This window comes from Moschus berezovskii, chromosome 25 (genome assembly GCF_049115385.1).
Source record: "Moschus berezovskii isolate FMDL1 chromosome 25, NW_MosBer_1.0, whole genome shotgun sequence".
In the NCBI taxonomy this organism is placed as follows: domain Eukaryota; kingdom Metazoa; phylum Chordata; class Mammalia; order Artiodactyla; family Moschidae; genus Moschus; species Moschus berezovskii.
The window spans coordinates 8,884,885-8,906,034 of NC_142484.1; the positions used below are offsets into that span (position 1 = coordinate 8,884,885).

Genomic DNA, 21,150 nt, shown 5'->3' on the forward strand with positions numbered 1-21,150 from the left:
CTTAAGCCACGGAAGAACCACACCACCAGCAGTTAGACAGCTAACTCGTGAGAGCAGAGGACTGCATTCCGAGGACCAGCTCACACAGGAAAAATGTCACAAAGGAATACACACCAATAGGGCACTTCACAAACATTTATTGAGCACCTACTCTGCGCCAGGCCCTATGCAGGACACTAGGAAAATGAAGTCAATGCAATCCAGCCCTCACCCAGAAGGAGCTCACAGTCTAGCGGGCCAAACCTTCAATCATAATTAACGGCTGCGAAGATGCATTTAGCTTCACAATTGTATGGTGAGCTTTTCTGTAAGTTCTCCCAATTGTCAACACCCAACAACACAGCTACGTTGTTTTAAAAGCACGTTGGCATAAATGTAAACAGTCACACGATTGAAAACACAGACAGCAACCCCCTGCAATAATTCAGTCTGTGGTTCAGAGCCAGACTTTCAGCATTATTTATTCCTATTTGCTCGGATACAAGTTCTGCCAATTTGCAGAAATGGTGGGAGAGACACAGGGGAGTTCTGTGGCCCTCATGCACTGGCGGAGTCGCCCAAGACACCAGGGGTCCTGAATCCTTGCTCAGTTTTCCTCCACCCCACACACATCTGGTCTCCCCTGGAAAAGGGCCCCTGACATCCTTGGACTCTTTCTCCCGAGCTCATCAGATAGGGAGAAAGGGCCACATCCCATGAAACAACCACACCTGGTTGGGCCCATGGGTGATACAGCTCAGACAGGCACACAGCTCAGCCTGCTCAGCCCAGACTCTTCCTGATTTAGGGACCAGCTTTCTGGTCGGTCTCAGAACCTGCTGGGCTCAGTGTGGTACAGGAACAACTGCCCTGCGAGTCCATTCCCACCCCCCCCCCCCGGATGCACAAGACCCATCAGAAGCAGTGGAGCAGGCCAGGGGCAGAGGGTGGACAGCCCTATTTCTCCCACCCACCCCTGGATTCTCCATGGGACAGTCAAGTTAGGGATCTGAGGGCTCTCTCTGGGCCTCTCTTGAGAGCCCCCATCACCACAGAGGAAAAACACAACCCTACACAGGTCTGGCTGGTGATGGCTAGTTTAGGAGGGAAGGGGTAAAGAATAAGGGGAAGAGATCCAAAGTGGGTTATCTCCTGGTTCAGGGAACCGGAAAACCAGGCAAAGGCTTGCTGCAATTAAGTGAAGGAGATGGGGGCTGGCCGGGAGGCTGAAAGGTTGGAGGCGGCCTGCCTGCCTTCCTTCCTGTCCTGGGGCGGGTGGGGTGGGGGAGAGGCATCGGTGCGCCTGCCTGCTGGCCACAGCCAGGGCGCTCCGGGAAGATGATTTAGGTCTCAGTTCCTCCCTGGGCGCCCCAGTGCAGCCTGTCTCAGACGGAGGTTCACCAAGTGAGTCAGAAGGTATGTGTAAAAGGCGCTCCTAACCCCATCTGGAGGGCAGGGGTCAGGGGAAGGGCTGAGGTGCCTGACTAGGCCTGCCCCCACCCTGTGCCAGCCTCTAGGCCGCAGCTTTCCGGCCCACACCCAGGACCCCCTCTCAGCTCTCCTGCTTCTCAGGGTCACTCTAGGGGGCCGGACAGCCTGCTAGCAAACCCCTCCCCACAATGATGGCCCAGACGGAACTCTCTTAATAAAAAAAAATAATTTATTGTCAACAAAGGAGATATATACAACAGGAAAAGAGGTGAACAGGAGAGTGAGTGACCAGTTGGCCACCTGTGGGGATGGAGCGGGAAGAGGTAATGGAGGCCTCCTGCTCTGGGGGCCTGCGTGGGGGAGGAGAGGCATCCCCCGAGGTAGTGGGGCTCAGTTCATGACCACCTCCTGTGTAAGGCACTGTGCCGAGGGAGAATGGGGGGGCTGAGAGGGCGGGAGGAGGTCGGAGGGACAGCAGAGGTCGGGGTCAGCAAAAGGATCAGGAGGGTGTTCTCCACAGGCCCAATGCCCTACCGCATGACAGCCATTGGCAGCCCCCCAGCCCCAGCCTCACGCCTCACCCCGAGGAGACGTTTTCCCAGCACCCCGAGTCATGGCAGATGCTACCCACCTTCCTCTCCTCCATCCCACTTTGGCACCTGGTTCTATTCTATTAGGCGGCCGAGCTGGGGGGCTCTGCGTGATGAGCCCAAGGGGGACACTGCCTCCTCCCTCCCTCCCTCCCTCCCACCCACCCCAGAAAAGCAAGAACCTACAGGCCACTCCCCGCCTCTGGCTGTGCCCCCACAGTGCTGCTGGATTCCGAAAGCACCGCGGGCCAGTCTGGGGTGTCACCTGCTCCCACTCCCTTGGCGCCCTGGGGGTGCTTGGACCAGTCTTGCAGGAGGCTGACTTCTGGGGGCTCCTCCAGTCGCACACGGATGACCTGGAGATCCAATGTCCCACGAAGCCCTGGAGGGGGAGCTGGGCAGGAGTGAGGGCAGAGAGCAGAGTCAGGGCCCTCCAGGCCATCCACCTCAGGGATGTTCCTGGAAGGTCTCTGTAAAGCACACCCCCCCTTTCCAGGCCTTCCATTCCACAGCCCTGGACCTGCAGTCACAGGGGAAGCCCAAGGACAGTGGGAGGCCTCGCTCCTGGTCCACCCAAGGACCAGTGCTGACCACAGGGGCATCACGCCTCCTGGGGCATCAGCCACCGGCCCTCTGCAGACTTCCTCCTGTGTGTATTTCACACACAGATGCTTGGTGCTATCCTCCGCTCCCCTCAATCTTCAGCTGACTCTGTTTCACCTAAAACTTACTGGGCATCCTAGCCTGACGGGTTTTGCCCTGCATGGGCAGAGGTGGTGGGATGGAGAACACCCCGAAGGAGAAAGAGACAGGGCTCTGCCCACAAAAGAGCTCCCAGGTGAACATGCAGGGGGGAGGAGGGAGAACTGCACGGGGTGCTGGGGTTAACATCCAGTTCTGCTTTGCAACCCTGACCAGGCTCTTTATCTCCCGAGTCAGTACCGACCATGCAGGGGTCACATGTCCATGTTACCAGCATGGAGAGGCTACTCACAATGGGCAAAATCAGATCTCAAGATGGGAAAGTGGACTGCTGACAGCCATATCAGGGACCAACCCCACCCTGTGCATTGCATAAGCAAGTACAAAAGTTACATCAAAAAGCCAAACCAGAAAACAGAAAATGGTGACTGCAGCTGTTGCAGTGTCTGCGTTACTTGTGTTTTTTGCCTTTACTGTTTCCAGAGACTTAGTGATTTGGCAGGGAAAATGTGGCAGGGAAAAGGGGTAGAATTTTGCTGAACCGTTTGCTGGGATGTAAACCGACTCAATGGCTGCCACTGGGTTGTGCAACTGAACAAACTCTACTTTGTATTCACATGAGCTGGTTTGCCTTCCTGACACACTCTACGCTGCTTGAGGACAGGTGGGGCCCACTCGTTGGGCTCCTTAATTCAACAATAACTTACTGGGCAACCACACTGTGCCCAACGCTAGTCTAGCTGCTGGGGGTTCCCCAGAACATGAGGCAGATCAAGTGGCCTTTCTGGAATTTATGTTCCAGCAGTGACAGCCGATAAACAAATTAAAAACACAATGTGATATACACAGATGGAAGCAAAGTAAAAAAGCACACCAGAGTCGGGGACAGGATATCAGGGAGGATCTCACAGAGGTGACCTGGAACTGACCCGTGAGCAAAGGTGTACAGGAAGTGAGGAGTCCGCAGTGTCTAGCTGGGGAACAGCATTCCTGGTGGGAGGAAGAGGACACGTGGATGCCCTGGTGAGCGGGAAAGGCGAGGACCACCGGTCCCACAAGGACTCTGACTTTCCTCGGAATGTGACCGTGACAGCGCTGGAGGGCTCTGAGAAGAGCAGTGATAGGATCCCACTTGTGTTTTCAACGGGAGCTCTGGCTGCTATAGGAGACTGACCACAGCGGGCAATGATCAGAAGCCAGGAGACAGGCTGTTAAGGAACCTTGGGTGAAGGCAGCAGCAGTAGAGTGAGTGAGTGTGAGCGTGTGTCACACCTGAGCATCTTGGAGGTGGGGCTAACATCTTGGAGGTGGAGCTAACAGCTTGGAGGTGGGGCTAACAGGATTTGCTGACAGACTGAAGTGGGGTCTGAGAGAGAGAGAGATGACGACTCTGAGGCTTCGGTCCAAGCAAACTGAAGAAGGTTGGCACCAGCTTCCTGGGGAATGAAGCTCGGGGACGGGGGAGTAAAGGGGCTGGGGTCAGGGGAGGAGGCTGGGGGTTCCTTTCAGAAACACCGAGTTTGGGGGATCTTTTATACAACCAACCAGACACATCTGTCTGTGCAAGAGAGAGGCTGGAACCGAAGGGACATGCCCGGGGGCGGAGGGGAAGGTGGGACCATGACAAGCTTCGAGCCTGGGATCACAAAGGGTGTGGGTACAGATCCTGATGCATGGTTGGGTCATTCATTCATTTGCCAAATACACAGACGGCACCCATTCTGGGCTGGGTACTGGGGATATTACAGTGAATGAAACAGGCAAACTTCCAGACCCAAGGAAGCATAATACTCTAGAAACAGGAAGTAAAACCACCATAGGATCCAACTTTGAGAACTGGAAACCCCTCACAGTGCGGCCCGAGAAGCCAAGGGCAGAATGAGCCTCCAGGAAGGAGGGCGGGACAGGCTCCTGGTTTCTCCGGATCAGCAAAGACAGGGACTGAGAACTGACCTCCAGGTCTAACTTTATGGACGTCAGTGGCAATCTTGCCAAACAAGACATGTAGGTGGTAAGCATGAGGTTGAATCTAGTGGCTTCCAAAGACAGACTACAGAAGATAGAGAAAAGCTCTCCAGCTTTGCTGAAAAGGTTTGGGGACAAATGTGACAGAGGCTATGATGGATGAGGGCTAAGAGGGAGAAATAACATCTCTGTGGAAGCTGATGGGGAAGACCTGCAGGAAAGAATAGCTCATGGTCCAACAGAGGAGACTTGATCCCTTGCACTCACGGCAGGCTGGGCGCTACATGGGCGAAACACAGTTGGACCGCCCGAGGCTGTTTCCTCTTCTGTAAAACGGGGGCTCAGCACCCCAAGCCCAGAGCCGCCCCCACTTGCCTCCTGGCCCGGCCCAAATCCCTCTGCTTCCTCAGCCTTAGCCCCCTTCTCTTCCTCCACACTTGTGCATGTGTGTGCAAATGTGAGCACTGCCTCTGGGGGGTGGCTGGGACCCATCTCTCGTTTCTCACTAAGGCTCATCTCTGAGCAGACTCTGGAAATGTCACCACCAGAGTGACAAGTGAAGGCAGTTGCCATCCACTAATCTGTCAGTAAATCTTTTCCAAGGGCTTTCTTTGTGCATGTCCTGTTTCAGGTACGGAGGACAAGCAGTGAACAAAGCCTGCCACTCATGAAGCTCACACACACACACATTTTTCTCCTTGGTCCAGACACACACACACACACACACATACCCCTTGTCTTCTCCTTGGTCCATTCAGGAACACACTGGTCTAGCTGAGGTATCCTAAGCCAGGTCTCAAGGTCTTATTCTAATTAAACACCAGCAAGGCTTTTCTCCACTATTTGCAAGTGGGCCCTCGGGGTCACCGCCTCTCCTGGCCTGGACACCCTCATCCTGTAAGGCCCCAGAATGTTCACCAAGTCTTCCCTGATGGCTTCACACACATGTCCATCAGCTCAGCTGACCACAGTGACTTCCTGCCCCCTCCAAACTTCTAAATCTTTGATTTTTTAATTTTCTTTTTTAAAGTGGTTGGATCTCTAATCCAATAAGACCATTGGAGAACTTCAAAAAATTAAACAACTCAAAGTAGAACAGTCTGGTTGAAGCCTCACAGATTTCTGAGACATCTGAGCTTTGGGTTCTTAAAACCCAAAACCAGTTTGCAGTCACTAGTCTGGAGCCTGTGCTCTGCACAGAACCATCATGGGCACCCTGTTGCTGCTAAGTCACTTCAGTCGTGTCTGACTCTGTGCGACCCCATGGACGGCAGCCCACCAGGCTCCGCCATCCCTGGGATTCTCCAGGCAAGAACACTGGAGTGGGCTGCCATTTCCTTCTCCAACATGTGAAAGTGAAAAGTGAAAGTGAAGTTGCTCAGTCTTGTCTGACTAGTAGCGACCCCATGGACTGCAGCCCACCAGGCTCCTCTGTCCGTGGGATTTTCTAGGCAAGAGGACTGGAGTGGATGGGTACCCTACTAGTCTGCATTTGCTGGCTTGGGCCCCTCAGAAGACAGAGTTTCTTAGGGACAAAGCTGGGCCGCCTGTGTCATTTCTCAGGGTGGTTTCTGGGTCAGGCTGCAGGACACGCTGTGTTACTCGCCATCTCCTGCGCTTTCTGGACTGTCCCCAACCTCCATAGGTCCCTGACGCTGCCAGAACACGGCTCAGCGCCTCCTTCCCTTTCAAATCATTCAGAGGGCTGAGCCCTGAAGTCTCAGGTTATGCCCAGTCACCCCAAACGAACCTGAGACCTCAAGGATGCTCTTCTCAGCTTCTGGTCACTCCAGACAGGTGGAGTTTGGGCACAGGGTACCCCAAGGCTTGACGAAGCCCCTGCCTTCTAGAATGAGACCAGAAGACCCACTAGCCAGTGGGAGAGGTCAGCTATGTACAGCAGGGATCCACTGACAACACGAGGGGGACCAGGAAACACACAAGTCTAGGCAGAGCGTGGTCCTGGGCAGGCAAGACTGCAAGATGACTCATGCTGAAACCTGAGACAGTTAAAACCTCACAGGGGTGAGGCCCACCTTCAGACTGGAAACAGCAGAGCCCCTTTGGGTAAAAAATAAACAGACGGGAGTATATGGGCACCTATGTGCACGCAGAGCTTTGTGAGAGGTTGGACGGACATGAGCCAAATTTTTGACAGTGGTCACCACTGAGTGACGTGGGCTGAAGGGAAGTGAAGCTTTTTTTTCAGGCATAAAGCATGCCTCCTTTTTGGGAGCCCTGCTCTGGGGAGCCTCCAGCACCCCATGTGCTATCTTTCTTGGGGCTTCAACTCCAAGTGCCTGTTTCGGGCAGGCTGGGACGAGGTGCTGTGCGTGTCACATTCACTCCTTCAAGAACCACTTTCTGCACCTGAGATGCTGCGAGCAGGGCCAAGCCTGGCGGGATGGAGAGAGGAACTAGGGGCCCCACTGAACACAGACCAGTTTCATCTCAATTCTGCTACTGCCACGTTAGGTGACTGTGCCAGTGAGAGTACCGGTCCCTCAGGATGTCCACGTCCTAACCCCAGGGCTGTGAACACCACACAGTCACGGCAGGGGAGAATTAAGGCTACAGAAGGAACTGACATTGCTTATCAACCAAGTTTAAAATTAAATGGAGCCTTGGATAACCAAGGCGGGCTCAGTGTAACCACAAAGGTTCTGAAAGGGGAAAGAGGAGGTCGAAGAGCCAGAACCAAAGATTGTATCCTACGAAAGCCTGGCCACGGCTGGCTCTGAAGATGGAAGGCAAGCACAAGCTGAGGAAACAGGAGCAGCCGCGAGGCTGCAAGAGGCAAGACTCCATCTTTAGGAGCCAGAAAGGAACTGGCCCTGCAGGGTGACACCCGCTGACACCTCCCGTACCAGGCCTCTGGCCTCCTGAACTAAAAGACAGTATATCTGTGTTGCTGTCAGTCATTGGGTTTGTGGAAATCTGTTACAGCAGCCACAGGAAGGAAACACTTGGGCATGGAAAAGGAACCACCTTTCCAAGACTCAGCCTGTCTGTTCGGAAAAAGACACTTTTATAAGCACCAAATGAGCTGCATATAAAAGTTTCTTAAAATTAGAGAACACCATATAAACACAAGTAACCACTGCTATTACCAGACATACCCTGAGCTGAGGGTCTGCGGAGCATTGACCCCCGTCTCCTGTTATCAGCCCCATTTAGGCCCCTGGTGGGCACCTCAGGCTCCAGATGGAATCAACCATGAGTGCGGGGATGGGTGTTGGGCTTTGGGGAACACTGGCCTAACTCAACCTGACAACCAGGATGCTCCCAAAGAGCGTGTCAAAGCCTCAGCTCCTGGGCCGGCTGCTGTATTCAAATCCACCTGCCCTCAGCCCAGCCGCCCGGGGACCAGAGCGCTGATCACCTCTGCCCGGGGCTCCAACCCGAGGACGCGGCCTTCCCAACCCTGCACACCTGCCACCCCCGCTCAGGTGCTCACCTGGGGAGGGGCTTTCCGGCTGGAGAAGACCTCCTTCGGCCCCTCTCCCCTCTTTGGGCAAGTCTCTGCGGTCTGAGGCCCTGAGCTGGGTATGGGAGAAGAGCTGGAGGGCAAAGCCGGCTGGGAAGCTGCCGTCTGTGAAGTGCCGAACCTCGGCCGGAGCGGCAAAGGTCTCCGTGGGTGAGTCCGGCGATGGGGGGTCTGAAGGAAGGACAGGATCAAACTGTGAGGCCACACTCCCAAGGCCTGCCTGAGGTGCACGTGACCCCTGCCACCCCCACCCCAACCCCTCCAGCCCCAGCTTTCCCCTTGGAGCCCACACCTTCCTCCCCTTCACCTGGGTCAGGGTCTGGGTCTAGGTCCAGGGTTTTGGTCATAGGTCTGCCTCTTTTCTTCCTGACCGGCTCCTCCCCAGAGGGCTCCTTGCATCTCTGACCACGGGGCTTCTTGCTTACTGGCTCTGGGACAGGGGCTGCTGCAGAAGAGAAGAACTTTTGAAGAGGCCTGACTCCTGCAACTTCGGGGCTGCAGGGTACCTGCTGAGCAGCCTGTCTCCACCCAGCTCATGGGGCTCATGATACCCTCACCCCAACTCAGCCTCGCTGGCTTTGGGATGACTGACCAGGAAGTTCCAGAGGGCGAAGTCCCCTGGGCCGGGTCCTCCTGGGGAGGGATGGGTTGTCCTCAGAGTCGAGGAGAACGACGATCTCTGCTGGCATCCTGGCAGGGTCCGGGTCGGAGTCCTGGCCTGAGTCTGAAGCGGGAAGACACCAGTGATCAACCATGAGCACCGACTCTCCCCTCCGCCCCCATCCCTGCCCCCACTACCTGAGTGGGGTGGGGACGACTGCTCCGCTCCGAAGTCTTGCACAAGGGCCGCCCCCTCGCTCCAGGCCTCCAGGATGTTGCTCTTCTCGGAAGGGCTCAGGTCCAGGGTGTGAGGATGCTGCTCCAGGATGTGGGCGCGCGCCGTGTCTGCCGAGGGGGCCTGGATCTCGGCCCCACATACCATGCACAGCGCCCGCCCGCTGCCTCCCGGGCTGTTACCCACCAGAAACTCCTGCTCCCAAGACACCTGCTGCTTGGGCTCCTCAGAGCTATCGCTGCCCGCCTCCAGCAGGCTGGGCCTGGGCGGTGGGGTCTTTTCTTGCTGGGCCACTGAGGAGGAGAGGAAGGGGAGGCGTTATCAGTAGAGGTGCCCACACAAGAGAGAGCAGGGCTCCCCAAGCTTGGTGGTGTGTGCAGGCAAGGACCGCTCCCACCCAGAGTCTCTTTTCTCCCCCCTCTGGAGCCCACTAGGCACTAGCCATGAGAAAAGCAGCTGACACGCCACCACATCCCGCTAGCCCAATCTAGTCTCTGACCACAGGTTCAACAGGTTTTTCCAAAGACTGCATTCCAGCATGGCTCCGGTCTGGGCACACCTGTTCAGACCACCCCATCAGTCCGGCAAACTCCTCTACTTCTTTCATTCTCCAGTTCTTCAAATTGCTCAGTCGTGTCTGACTCTTTGCGACCCCATGGACTGTAGCCTACCAGGTTCCTCCATCCCTGGGATTCTCCAGGCAAGAATACTGGAGTGGGTTGCCATTTCCCTCTCGAGGAGATCTTCCCAACCCAGGGATTGAACCCAGGTCTCCCACATTGTAGGCAGACACTTTACCGTCTGAGCCACCAGGAAGTCAGACTTCTTTCATGGCCCTACTCAAATCCTCGGCCCCGTGAAGCCTTTCTGACCACCCACCCCCGGCAGTTGATTGTATCCGCGTCTGACTTCTGACAGTGCTCACTTCCTCAAGGACAAGAACAGCAAACTTTGTCACCTTATTCTCCTGCAGGGCCTGGCATGCAAGGGAGGAGATGCTCGATGAGCCTTGGGTCAGCAAAGGGCATCCAGGTCTGGTCCTCCACTCATTGGGGTCCTGTCAAGAGGCCTCCCCCAAAAAGCCTTTGCAGCGGTGATCCTGTCCATCTCCAAGGGTGGACCCAGCGCCTGTTCCCTGTGCACATGGGACCATAACGTTTGACGGGTGGGAACCGTTCTCAGCTTAGCAAAGGATGCAGGCTCAGATTCTTGGGAGTCTGGCAGCTCAGACCTTTTAATCCTTTGTGGGTGCACCTCTCTCCCACCTGAGAGGATGGGACAAAATACAAACATGGGTGGTCCTAATACCTGGGGACTTCCTGGAAGAGGTGGCATTTGAAACAGGTCTGAGAACTGGCTTGGTCTCAGGTTTAGCTCCAGGGCTGGGCGGCACCTCTCCCTCAGGTGAGGGTGGCTGTAGTTCTTTCCCACCACTCCTCCAAAATAGCTTTGTCAAGGTCACCAAAGCTACACGCAGCGGTCAGCGCTTCAACTTCATCCCCTGCAAGATCACTTCTTCCATCTTGACTTTCGTCACCTGGTTTCCAGGGCACCACCTTCTGTTGGTTCTTCTCTTACTTCAGGGGGGCTCTTTTGGGCACCTGTGTCAGTTCCTTCTCTACGAGAGAACTGTCTTCTCACCAAGGCCTGTCTGCCATCCCTGAGAAAGCGGCCATCAGCCCCACCCGAGCGTCCTGTTCCCCTCACTTCACCTCCTCCAGAGCACACAACGCTGCCTCATCAAACACATGCTTTCCTTGTTCCCTGTGTCTCCTCACTTCGCCGCAGGTCCGTGACAGCATGGATTTTTTGATCTTCACACCTGTATCTCCAGCAACTGGCACAGTGCCTGGCACACCGTGGCATTCAGCAATGTCTGGTAAGGATCGACTCAGTCTCCAAGCTGGAAGGAACTCCTGCAGCATTCCACGACTCAGTCTTCGGACCCCTTCTCTGTCCACCACCGTCCTCTGGTGATCTTGCCCCAAAGCCTGCCTGCTGACAACTCCCATGTCTATACCTCTAGCCAGACACCCCTTGGAAATTTAGATTCATGTGTCTTATTTCTCATCAGACGTCTGTGCTTGAATGTGCCATAAACATCTCACACTTGCCTTGTTCAAACTGTAACCTCCTACAGGCCTGCCCCTCAGTCTTCTTATCTCAGCAAATGGGAAGTCCATCCTTCCAGTCACTCAAGTCAAAAACGTTGAATTTGTGTTTTTCTTACCCCCGTGCACCTGCTGTTCTCTCTGCCTAAAATGCCTTACCTCCAATTATCTATAGGGTTCCCTTCCTCACTTCCTTTGGTCTGTGTTCAAAATTCACCTTATTAAGAAGACTTTCCTGACCACTTGATATTACAAATAAGCCAATCTCACTCTTATCTTGGATTCAGTGTTCTCTGAACTACTTGTCACCATCTGACAAACAATATGTTTATATATATTCATCTATCTCTGGTCATTAATATATACACACAAGTTCCAGAAGACCAGGGTTTCAACTTTGTTTACACTAATTAGCATGCCCAGCCTAAAACAGTGCTTGACATGTAAGTATGCGTGCTCAGTCGTGTCTGACCCTTTGTGACCCCATGGACTGGAGCTTGCCAGGCTCCTCTGTCCATGGGATTTCCCAGGCAACAATACTGGAGTGGATTGCCATTTCCTGCTCCATGGGATCTTCCCAACCCAATGATCAAACCCACGGTCTCTTGCGTCTCCTGCACTGGAAAGCGGGTTCTTCACTACTGCACCACGTGGGAAGCCCTGACATATAAGAAGTGCCCCCAAATACCTGTTGCATGAATCTACTTCTCTGGGGAAGAAGAATGCTCTCGCAGTTGTTGAGAGGGTTAACTGAGACGGTCTGGCAATGAGCACTCAATAAATGCTAGCAAGGGTAGGGACAGAACCTCTTTCGGATGGAAAATGCTTTATTTCCCTCATTTTAAAGCCCTCCAAAAAGGAAAAGAGGCAGTGCAGGGAGACGTCATTATGTTCTGCTGAAGTTTAATGAATGGCCTTGCTCTCAAGCATTTGGGTAGAGTCCCCACTAACACAGGAAGTATCCAGGAATGCAAAGATCTGCATTTTGATGAAAAGTATGTCTTCCACGAAGGTGGCCCTTTGTCTTCTTAGGGCCCTCAACATCCTGAGGGCTGGAAAAATCGGTGGAGGAAGGGAGTGAGTGCTTACACAGTGCTCTTCAAACCCCCTCTCGAAGCCCATCTCCCTCTAGAGTGGCCGAGGGCGCCTGTAGCCAACGTTTCTTATCCAAAACTGGGTGCCATAAGCAATCTTTTTCACCCCTCTAGCGCCACAATCTGACACCTGTGGCTTCTGCGTGTGCAAGGCCTGGGGATGGTGGCGAGGAAGCGCAAGAAAGGTTTAGGCTTGGGGCGCCCTTAAAACCCACCTCTCGGCGGGCTACACCGGAGCCTGCCTCCACCCACCGAGTCGCTCCGAACCCCCGAGGAGAAGGGCCCCTGCCTCCGGCTTGGAGGCCTTGACGCCCCTCGGCCTAGAACACAGCCTGGCCCCTGGGCCTGCCTCTGCCTCCCCGGGCGGGGTACCCGCCAGCGTCACCTCGAAGCCGTCGTGCTGGGCCCGGGCGAGGGGGCTCTCGGGCACCGTAAGATCTGGAGAGCGCCGGGCGTGGATCGAAGGATCCAGACCCCGGGCAGGGGCGGGGGAGCGGGGCGTTCGGGGAGGCCCGAGATTCCAAACCCTGCTGTGGGGGTGGGGCAAAAGCGCGCCAGGGCCCCAGACTCCCGGAGGAAGGGGGCGCCCGGGCCTCGGGCTGGAGCCGGCTGGGCACCCGGCTGGAGGCGGGGGAGGGGTACCCGGACCCCCGGCCAAGGAGAGGACGCCGAGCCCGGGCCGTGACGCGGAAGTGGGATCCCCTCCCCGCCTCACCTCTGAGCATCGGCTCGGGCCGCGGAATTACGGCCACCACCATGGCCTCGTCATCCTCCCCTTCCTCGCATTTGAGCGTCACCTCGAAGCAGTCGAGCGCGGCGCCCTCGGCCTTCAGGGCCATGGCGCGGCCGCGCTGGGCGGGTGGGTGGGGTGGGATCTCGGTGACCGGACGCCGAGGACGGGCGCGCAGGCCTGGGCGCCGAGGGCGGCTGCCCCTTCGCGCCCCGCGCAGCCCCCTCCCCGCCGCCCGCCGCTCGCCGGCCCAGCCCGTGGACGGGCGCGCCCGGGCCTCCCCGAGACCTAGACCGGCGGGACCCCGGGCTTGGGGGGGAGGGCTCAATCCGGGGCCCCAGCCCCCCGCCGCTCCCTTTTATGGAGGCTCATTGTCGCGCCCGCCCGGCCGGCCCGCCGCGGGCCCGCCCCCTGCCCCGCGCAGCCAATCGCGCGCGGCCCCGCCCCGGGCACGCGGCTCCGTTAGAATCCCCGGGACCCGCCAGGGGCGGGCGGGGCCGCGGGCTTCCGGTCGCCCCGGGGCGCCGAGGTGGGGGTCGCTGGCCGGCGGGAGAGGACCCTGCGCTCCTCCCGGCCGGGCGCGTCCGGAGCCGGCCAGCTGCGCCTGGCGGGTCTCCCGCCATCTGAGACGCCCCACTGGCACGCTGCCTGCACGCGGAGCGCTACCAGGCGCCCCAGGGATTTTGATCGACCCCGACTCTAGCCTTTCCCTGAACAAGCCTTGCTCCGCCAGAAGATGCCCCCGGGCGAGGGAAGAACCCGTAGGGGAGCGGAAAGGGCTTTGGCGTGGGAAGAGCAGAGACTGAATTCCTTAGGATTTGTCAGCTCTGGGACCTTGCGTACGTTATCTGTTTTCTTAGACTATTTCATCCTTTATTTAAAAAAAAAAATTAAACATCGCGGAGCCTTCTGGACAAGGATGAAGATGCCGAGTGTGTGAGCGCGCGTCAGCCGGCCCAGGGTTGTGATTTCCATCTTTTAAACGCGAGTCCAGACATCGTGCTCCTCCCCACTAAGATCACTCGGAAGCCCTTGAGAGCCCCGGACCAGAGTCCAGTTGCCATGACGCTGCTGCATCATGATTCCGGTCTGGCTGAGCTCTGAACTCTGCGACAGAGAATGGGCATCTCCGTCTGCTGGAGAATTCAGGCCTGACACTGAAAATCCCTCTTAAAATGCCACAGTACCAGATCAGAATAAAGGTATTACTAAGTGTGTTTACCCTAATTCTATCTTAAGGTTGTTGGCTCCCTTTGCTGCAGACCCCTTCCTTGCCTTTTTGCTCTGCTCTGTATTGCCCTGCAGGGTGCAGTTTTTCAGGCTTCCAGGACAGCTGCCTTCATTCAGCCTTGGCTTTGGCTAAACGGAGACAGAGGCAGGAGACTGGAAGGTAGGAGGCAGGAAAAAGCCAGGTTATTTCTCTTGCCCGCGGTTCCAGCTTCTCAAGGATGACCCTCTCCCCCACTCTCCATTAATTCCACTCCCTCCGTTTGTCCCTCCAGTTTAGGTGTGTGGGCAGCTTCTTGTTTTTGCTAATCTTTGGGTCGCCTCATTGTCCCCTGTTGGGTTTCTCAGCCCTTCCATCACCCCGTCATTGTGTCACCAATACGGGGCACTGGATTTTCTGGTTTACATACTTAGAGTGGTTCTTGTTTGCCTGGTTGGACCTTGAGTGATACACCCAATATTATACCAGGCACTTTGTAGACATTATTTCTTAGACCTCACAAGTCTTATGTGATAGATTGTATTGTTCCTATTTTACCTAGCAGGAAGTTGAGCCTTACAAGGTTTTATTACTTGCCCAAGTCAATCAGCATGAATCCTATTTCATCAAATCTAGCATGAGCATTTCCCCCTGCATTTTAACATCTTGAAGTGGGGGTACTTTTTTCTCTAATGGACACCAGTGTGAAGTTTTAGGACTCAAGAAAGTATAAGATGGCCCTTCTGATATTCGGATAGTGATGTTTTCCAGCAGAACATAAACCATTGCTATTTGAAGAAGAAGAGGAAGAAATAGGCCCAAAATGGAGCCATTTGCTCTCAGGACAGCAAATCAAGGCTTAATTGCAGTTTCATCCTTTCCCAGGAGTGTGATCTATAAATAGAAAATCTGAAATTTCCTGATCAGTACTAGTCAGGTAATCTGCATAAAAGACACCTTCTGCCCCCTTTCTCCTGAAAAGAAGATAACCTGGACTGAAAAAGTTCTTTCTTTGCTAATTTCCCCACTCACCCCTCCTTCCTTTTGTAAAACCCTTCCTTTTTGTACAGTTCCTTGGAGCACTTTTCTGTTCCCTAGATGGGATGTTGAATCATTAGATAAAGCCAATTAAAGATTCAAATTTACTCAGTTGAATTTTGTTATTTGTCAGTGCTTACAATGAGACATGCTTAGATGCTCACATGGGGCCACTTTGTGACCACAAAAATGACTTGGCCTTTCTCTGAGTGATTTTTGGTGGTTTTTGTTTTTTTTTTTTTGGTTTGGTTTTGGTTTGTTTTGCTTTTGCCACACCACGTGGCTTGTGGGATGTTCCCCAACTAGGGATTGAACCTGGGCCCCCAGAATCCTAACCACTAGGCCACAATTCCCAATTGGTGCTTCTTTACTGAAGATACAAATCTAGCCCTGTTTGAATCTTCCTGCCTCCTAGGTAAGCATTGTGAAGATACCCAGTCTCTGAATTGCCCCTGCCTCTTGATAGCCTTCAATCCAGACCTGGTCCCCACTTCCCTAATCCCTCCACAGAACCAGGGGGAAAAGCCCACATTTAAGGACACACACACAGGGTGTTCTCAGGATAAGCTCTCCTAACTGCCTGCAAGTTAAATAAACCTGACTTTTTTTGACTACAGGTATGTTTCTGGTGGTCTTTGGTCAGGGCTTTGACAACCTTAACCAATTTATTTTGCTTACATTTTCCATTTTTATACATATAAAGAGTGATACATATTAACAATCTGTGTCACTATGTCAGTCTCAAAGAGCTCTTTAAATAACTATACAATTCCAAGAGATAAATCATTGTGTCAGAACTTGGCAGCATTTTTTTTTTAGGGTTGCCTAAAATAATGGTTCATCTTACATCTTGTGCTCTATTGAGTGAAATCCAGTCAGTTGCAAAAGCAGGACTCAACTCCCGTTCTGCGCATTCTACCCATCCACTGGCCTTGCTCTATCTACTACAGTACCACGCTGCCTCACTGGGAACTTTAAATAGGTGTTAAATGAATGAAAGGGTAGATATTATTAGCTCCAATACATGCATACAAAGAAACTGAATCCAAGAGAAATAAGTCACTTGAGATCAAACAGCTTGCAAGTCACAGAGCGATTCTGACTGCAAAGCCAGGGCTCTTTTCCATCGTACCTGCTGCTGAGGGAGCCCTCCCTGCACAGAGCATCCAAGGGAAACTCCAGGACCAGCTTAAAGGAAGTTGTTACCAGTTCCCATCTGTCGGACACATAGTCCGTGCTGAGTCCTTTCTGAAGGAATTGGGACTTTAATTGCTGAGTTGGCCTGTGTGGAGGAGAGAGGGTAGAGATATACTAGGCAAATATGTCTGCAACTCGTGAATTTGGCCTTGGATTCTGAGATTCCTAGAGCAGGGGAAGGACAGACTGGAGATTAGAGACATGAAAACAGTGGCCTCTTTCCCAGTAGTTAGCTGTTCCAGGCCATTCCCCACGTCATCCCCGGGGCTGGAGGCCCAAGCTGGGATGAAGCATTGCCTTTTTTATTTTTAACTTTTTGAAAAGATTAAAGTATAGTTAATTTACAATGTTGTGTTAGCTTCGGGTGTACAGCAAAGTGATTCAGTTATGTTGTTGTTTACTCACAAAGTCCTGTCCAACTGTTTTGTGACCCCCACGGACTGTAGCCCGCTAGGCTCCCCTGTCTCTGGAATTCTCCAGGCAAGAATACTGGAGTGGGTTGCCATGCCCTCCTCCAGGGGATCTTCCTGACCCAGGGATCAAACCCATGTCTCCGGGAAGTCTCCTGCATTGCAGGTGGATTTTTTACCACTGAGCCACCTGGGAAGCCCCGATTCAGTTTATATATATATATATATATATATAGCTTTTTCAAATTATATTATTCCATTTGCATATATACTTTTTCAGATTCTTTTCCATGATAGGTTACTATAAGACATTGAATAGAAGCATTTCCTTTTGATCCAGCTCTCACTGTTGGCATTTGGGGGCTTGGTGATGAGAGGGGACAAGGAGTGGGCTGCTGTGGGAAATAAAAGCCAGCCAGAGCTCCAAGTGAAGAGAGGGCTGTTTGAAGGCTAAGAGTGGGTGTGTGGGGCTGCACTTTAACTTACTTGGCATTCTGTACTCATAGCAACACTTCTATTGTGAAACTTGTGCTCTAATCAGTTGTCAGCATCTTCCAGTCTCTTGGTCTGTGGGTTGCCAGAGGGCAGGTCCATTTCTCATCCATCTTTCTAGTTCCAACCCTGGCCCAGGAGCTGTGGTGTTAGCACCAGCTGGGTGTCTATACTGCAAGGGTCTTGTTCAAACAAAATGGGCAGGGGGCAGGGTGGGGGCGTCGGGGAGCAGCTTCCCTGGTGGCTCAGGGGAAAATAATCCGCCTGCCAATGCAGGAGACACGAGTTTGATCCCTAGCCCGGGAACTAAGCCCATGCACTACAACTACCGAGCCTGCGCTGTGGAGCCCAGAAGCTGCAAGGGCTGAGCCCTCGAGCTGCAGCTACTGAGGCCTGTACGCCCTAGAGCCTGTGCTCTGCAACAAGAGATGTTACCGCAATGGGGACCCTGAGCACTGCAACTGGAGAGTAGCCCCCGCTCAGGACAACTGGAGAAAAGCCCAGGCAGCAGCGAACACCTAGCACAGGCAAATAAGGAAATAAACACCAAAATGGGGGATCTACTGGCTCATGGAATTCAGGGAAGGGTTGAGCACTTGATCATGCGAAGGGCAGGGAGACAGTCAGGATGCGAATGCCATCAGTCTGATCTTTCCATTCTTGCCTTTTTCTGTGCGTCAGCCTTATTCTCTCCCTGTAGATGGCTTTTTCCCACATAGCAGATTTCCCACCATTTCCCATCTACTAGCTTCTGTGCTTAGTTGCTCAGTCGTGTCCGCCTCTTTGCAACCGCATGCACTGTAGCCCACCAGGCACCTCTGTCCATGGGGATTCTGCAGGCAAAAATATTGGAGTGGGTTGCTATGCCCTCCTCCAGGGGATCTTCCCAACTCGGGGATCAAACCCAGGTCTCCCACATTGCAGTTGGTCTCTTTACCGTCTGAGCGACCAGGGACTGGGTACATTTCAAACCTTGTTTCTCCTCCACCGTCCACGTGTGCCAGGCACTGTAAAACACACTCCTATCAGCAGAAGACTTCTGATCCTGCACTTTGGTGTCACAAAGTGAGCTGAATCTGCTCAGTGGGCATTCGGAGAATTTCTGGAAGCCATGCCCACTCAGGACCGTTCTTAGTAACTAGACAAGGAAGTGGCTACGAACGATACACATCTATAGCCGTGTATTTATACAACTCCTCCCACTGATCTACACAGCTGCTGAACTCAACAGTCAGAACTGCCAATGGCCATCCCTCTTCCACTTGACGTGAGGGGAAGAATGGTGGAAAAGGTGGCAGAAAAACTCAGCCAGGGACTTCCCTGGTGGTCCAGGGGTTAAGAATCCGCCTTGCAATGTAGGGGACACAGGTTTGATCCCTGGTCAGGGAACTAAGATCCCACATGCCAAAGGGCAACTAGAGAGTCTGGCACAGATCCCACGTGACTCAACGAAGGTTCCCCGTGCCACAAAGACCCGATGCAGCCAAATAAATACATAAATATTAAAAAACAAACAGCCAATCGAATGCAACAGGAATTTTTGGAATAAATTAATATAATAGTAAATACAAAAAATCACAACAGCCAGTAACAGGAATTGGCTAATTAAATGATGGTGTGATAACACCACGAAGAACAAATTTCCAGACTGTAACAACATAGAAAAGCATTTATGGAATAATGTTAACTGTGCAAACCCACAAACATGCACAGATATTCCTTGACTTACAGGTTTATTCCCATAGACCTATAATAAGTTCAAAATAGTACGACTCAGATAGTTTTTTAATCTTTTAATTGAGATAACACACCTGCTCTCAGGACTTAATGAAGCTCAGGTTGCTCATGTCTCATCACAGAAAGAATTCAGTGAGAGACAAAGCGGTTTATTAAGAAGTGGACTTATTCAGAGAGATACACATTCCATAGACAGAGAGTCGGCTATCTCAAAAGGCGAGAGGCCCCAAAATACAACGTGCTTGGTTTTACGGGCTGCATAATTTCATAGGCTAACAAATGGGAGGATTATTTTGGCTATTTTAGGAAGGGGATGGAGATTGCCAGGGACTGGGCCATCACCCACTTTTTGGCCTTTTATGGTTAGCCTCTGAACTGTCCTGGTCCTGATGGTGTCATTTGAGGCTCAAGGTCTACTGGAAGTCAACTTGTCTGCCATCTTGGACCTAACTGGTTCTAACCAGTTTTTGTCATGTCTTATAGCCATGTCAAGAGCATCCCCAGTGGCTCAGAGATAAAGAATCCACCTGCAATGCAGGAGACTTGCAAGAGATGCACGTTCGATTCCTGGGTGAAGAAGATCCCTGGATAAGGAGATGGCAACCCACTCCAGTATTCTTGCCTGGGAAATCCCATGGACAGAGGAGCCTCGCGGGCTACAGTCCATGGGGTCGCAAGAGTTGGACACAACTTAGTGACTAAACAACAATAACAACTATTTTCTAACAAAGTGTTGAGTATCTCATGTAATTTATTGAATACTGTACTGAAAGTGAAAATCAGAATGGTTGTCTGGGTGCAGAATGCTTGGAAGTGTATCAGTTTTTTACCCTTGTGATCACATGATTGACTGGAAGCGGTGGCTGCCACTGCCCAGCATCATGACAGAGGCTGCATATTGCTAGTCTGGGAAAAGATCAAAAGTCAAAACTCAAAGTATGGTTTCTACTGAATGCATATTGTTTTCCAACCATCATAAAGTTGAATATCTTCACTCAAACCATTGTGAGCTGGGGACCACCTGTACACTACGATTACATGCGTGCGTGCTAAGTCTTGCTTCAGTTGAGTCTGACTTTTTGCGACCCTGTGGACCATAGCCATCTAGGCTCCTCTGTCCATGGGATTCTCCAGGCAAGAATACTGGAGTGGGTTGGCATGCCCTCCTCCAGGGGATCTTCCTGACCCAGGGATTGAACCAGCGTCTCTTACATCTGCATTGGCAGGCAGGTTCTTTACCACTAATGCTACCTGGGAAGTCCGTATACTATGATTATGTTGAAGCAAAACATTGAATAATATTAATACAGATTGGAGGTAAACCTGAGAAATGGAAATAAATCTGTTATGATGGCAGAATTATTGGTGAAGAAATATATAAACATTCAAAATATGTAAGTACCATGAAATTCACATGAACATTAAAAATAGCAGTGATAAAAAAAATAGTGGTGATATACATTTTCATATAAAAAGGTATTCATGAAATTTTAACTGAGAATTGCAACACAGTGTACATCATAATTTTGTTAAAACATCAGTGTGATTATGTATATGTAAGAAATTGTATAAAAATAAACACTTAATATTGGTTAAGCCTGAATGATGGGATTATAGTTTTTATATTTTAACATTTTCTGTATTCTTTGATTTACTTTTGTAATCAAAATTTAAAATATAGTCACTTCTATTAAAGAAAAAAGACTCCCAATGCAGCAGATATTAGACAAATGTCTCATAATGCAGGAATGACAAGAATTTGGCCCAGTAACTGTGGTAGATTGGCTTAATTCCAACTATTCCACTCCCCCTATAATAAGATTACAGGCCTAGCCCCTATGCCTGGATACTTTTTAGCGCCTTTCATTAGTGAATATTTACCCATCCCACTGACTTTGAGCTTGGCAGAGGGACTTGCCTTGGCCAATGAAATGTGAGCAGGCATGAGATAATCTATATTCCAGCTGAGGATTCCTGCATTTGTGTGTGGCATGCCTTGGCCTTTTCTGCCTGTGCCACCCACCATGAGAAGAGCATGCCCCAGGGAAATGCTGCTTCTTCAGCCTGGGTCCTAGAATGGGAGACACCCAAGTCCAGTTGAGCACAGCAGGCCTGATAGAGGCGCAGGTGACCCAAAGACCTGTG

At 52.3% G+C, this 21,150-nt stretch overlaps 1 protein-coding gene across 2 annotated transcripts; it reads right to left on the bottom strand.

Annotated features, from left to right (window-relative positions):
* Positions 1 to 1,645: 1,645 nt before the first annotated feature.
* On the bottom strand, positions 1,646 to 13,245 carry SPINDOC (spindlin interactor and repressor of chromatin binding). Of its 2 annotated transcripts, none has more exons than XM_055415686.2 (6): positions 12,910 to 13,245; positions 8,953 to 9,282; positions 8,747 to 8,878; positions 8,462 to 8,596; positions 8,125 to 8,325; positions 1,646 to 2,394 (listed from the first exon to the last, which is right to left on the bottom strand). In XM_055415686.2, exons 1-6 carry the CDS (start codon positions 13,031 to 13,033, stop codon positions 2,183 to 2,185), a joined length of 1,134 nt encoding a protein of 377 aa, XP_055271661.1. In that variant the 5' UTR covers positions 13,034 to 13,245; the 3' UTR covers positions 1,646 to 2,182. The 2 variants fall into 2 exon arrangements, with proteins under 2 accessions (XP_055271661.1, XP_055271659.1); XM_055415684.2 differs by having other exon boundaries at positions 8,462 to 8,599; positions 12,910 to 13,238.
* Between the last annotated feature and the right edge of the window lie 7,905 nt (positions 13,246 to 21,150).

Coding starts and splice junctions, on each gene's coding strand:
- SPINDOC (XM_055415684.2), bottom strand. CDS start 13,033: ATGGCCCTGAAGGCCGAGGGCGCCGCGCTCGACTGCTTCGAGGTGACG. Junction 8,600..8,746: donor TCGCCCTCTGGAACTTCCTG/GTCAGTCATCCC, acceptor TCTCTTCTGCAG/CAGCCCCTGTCCCAGAGCCA. Junction 2,395..8,124: donor GCCGGAAAGCCCCTCCCCAG/GTGAGCACCTGA, acceptor ACTCCTGCCCAG/CTCCCCCTCCAGGGCTTCGT.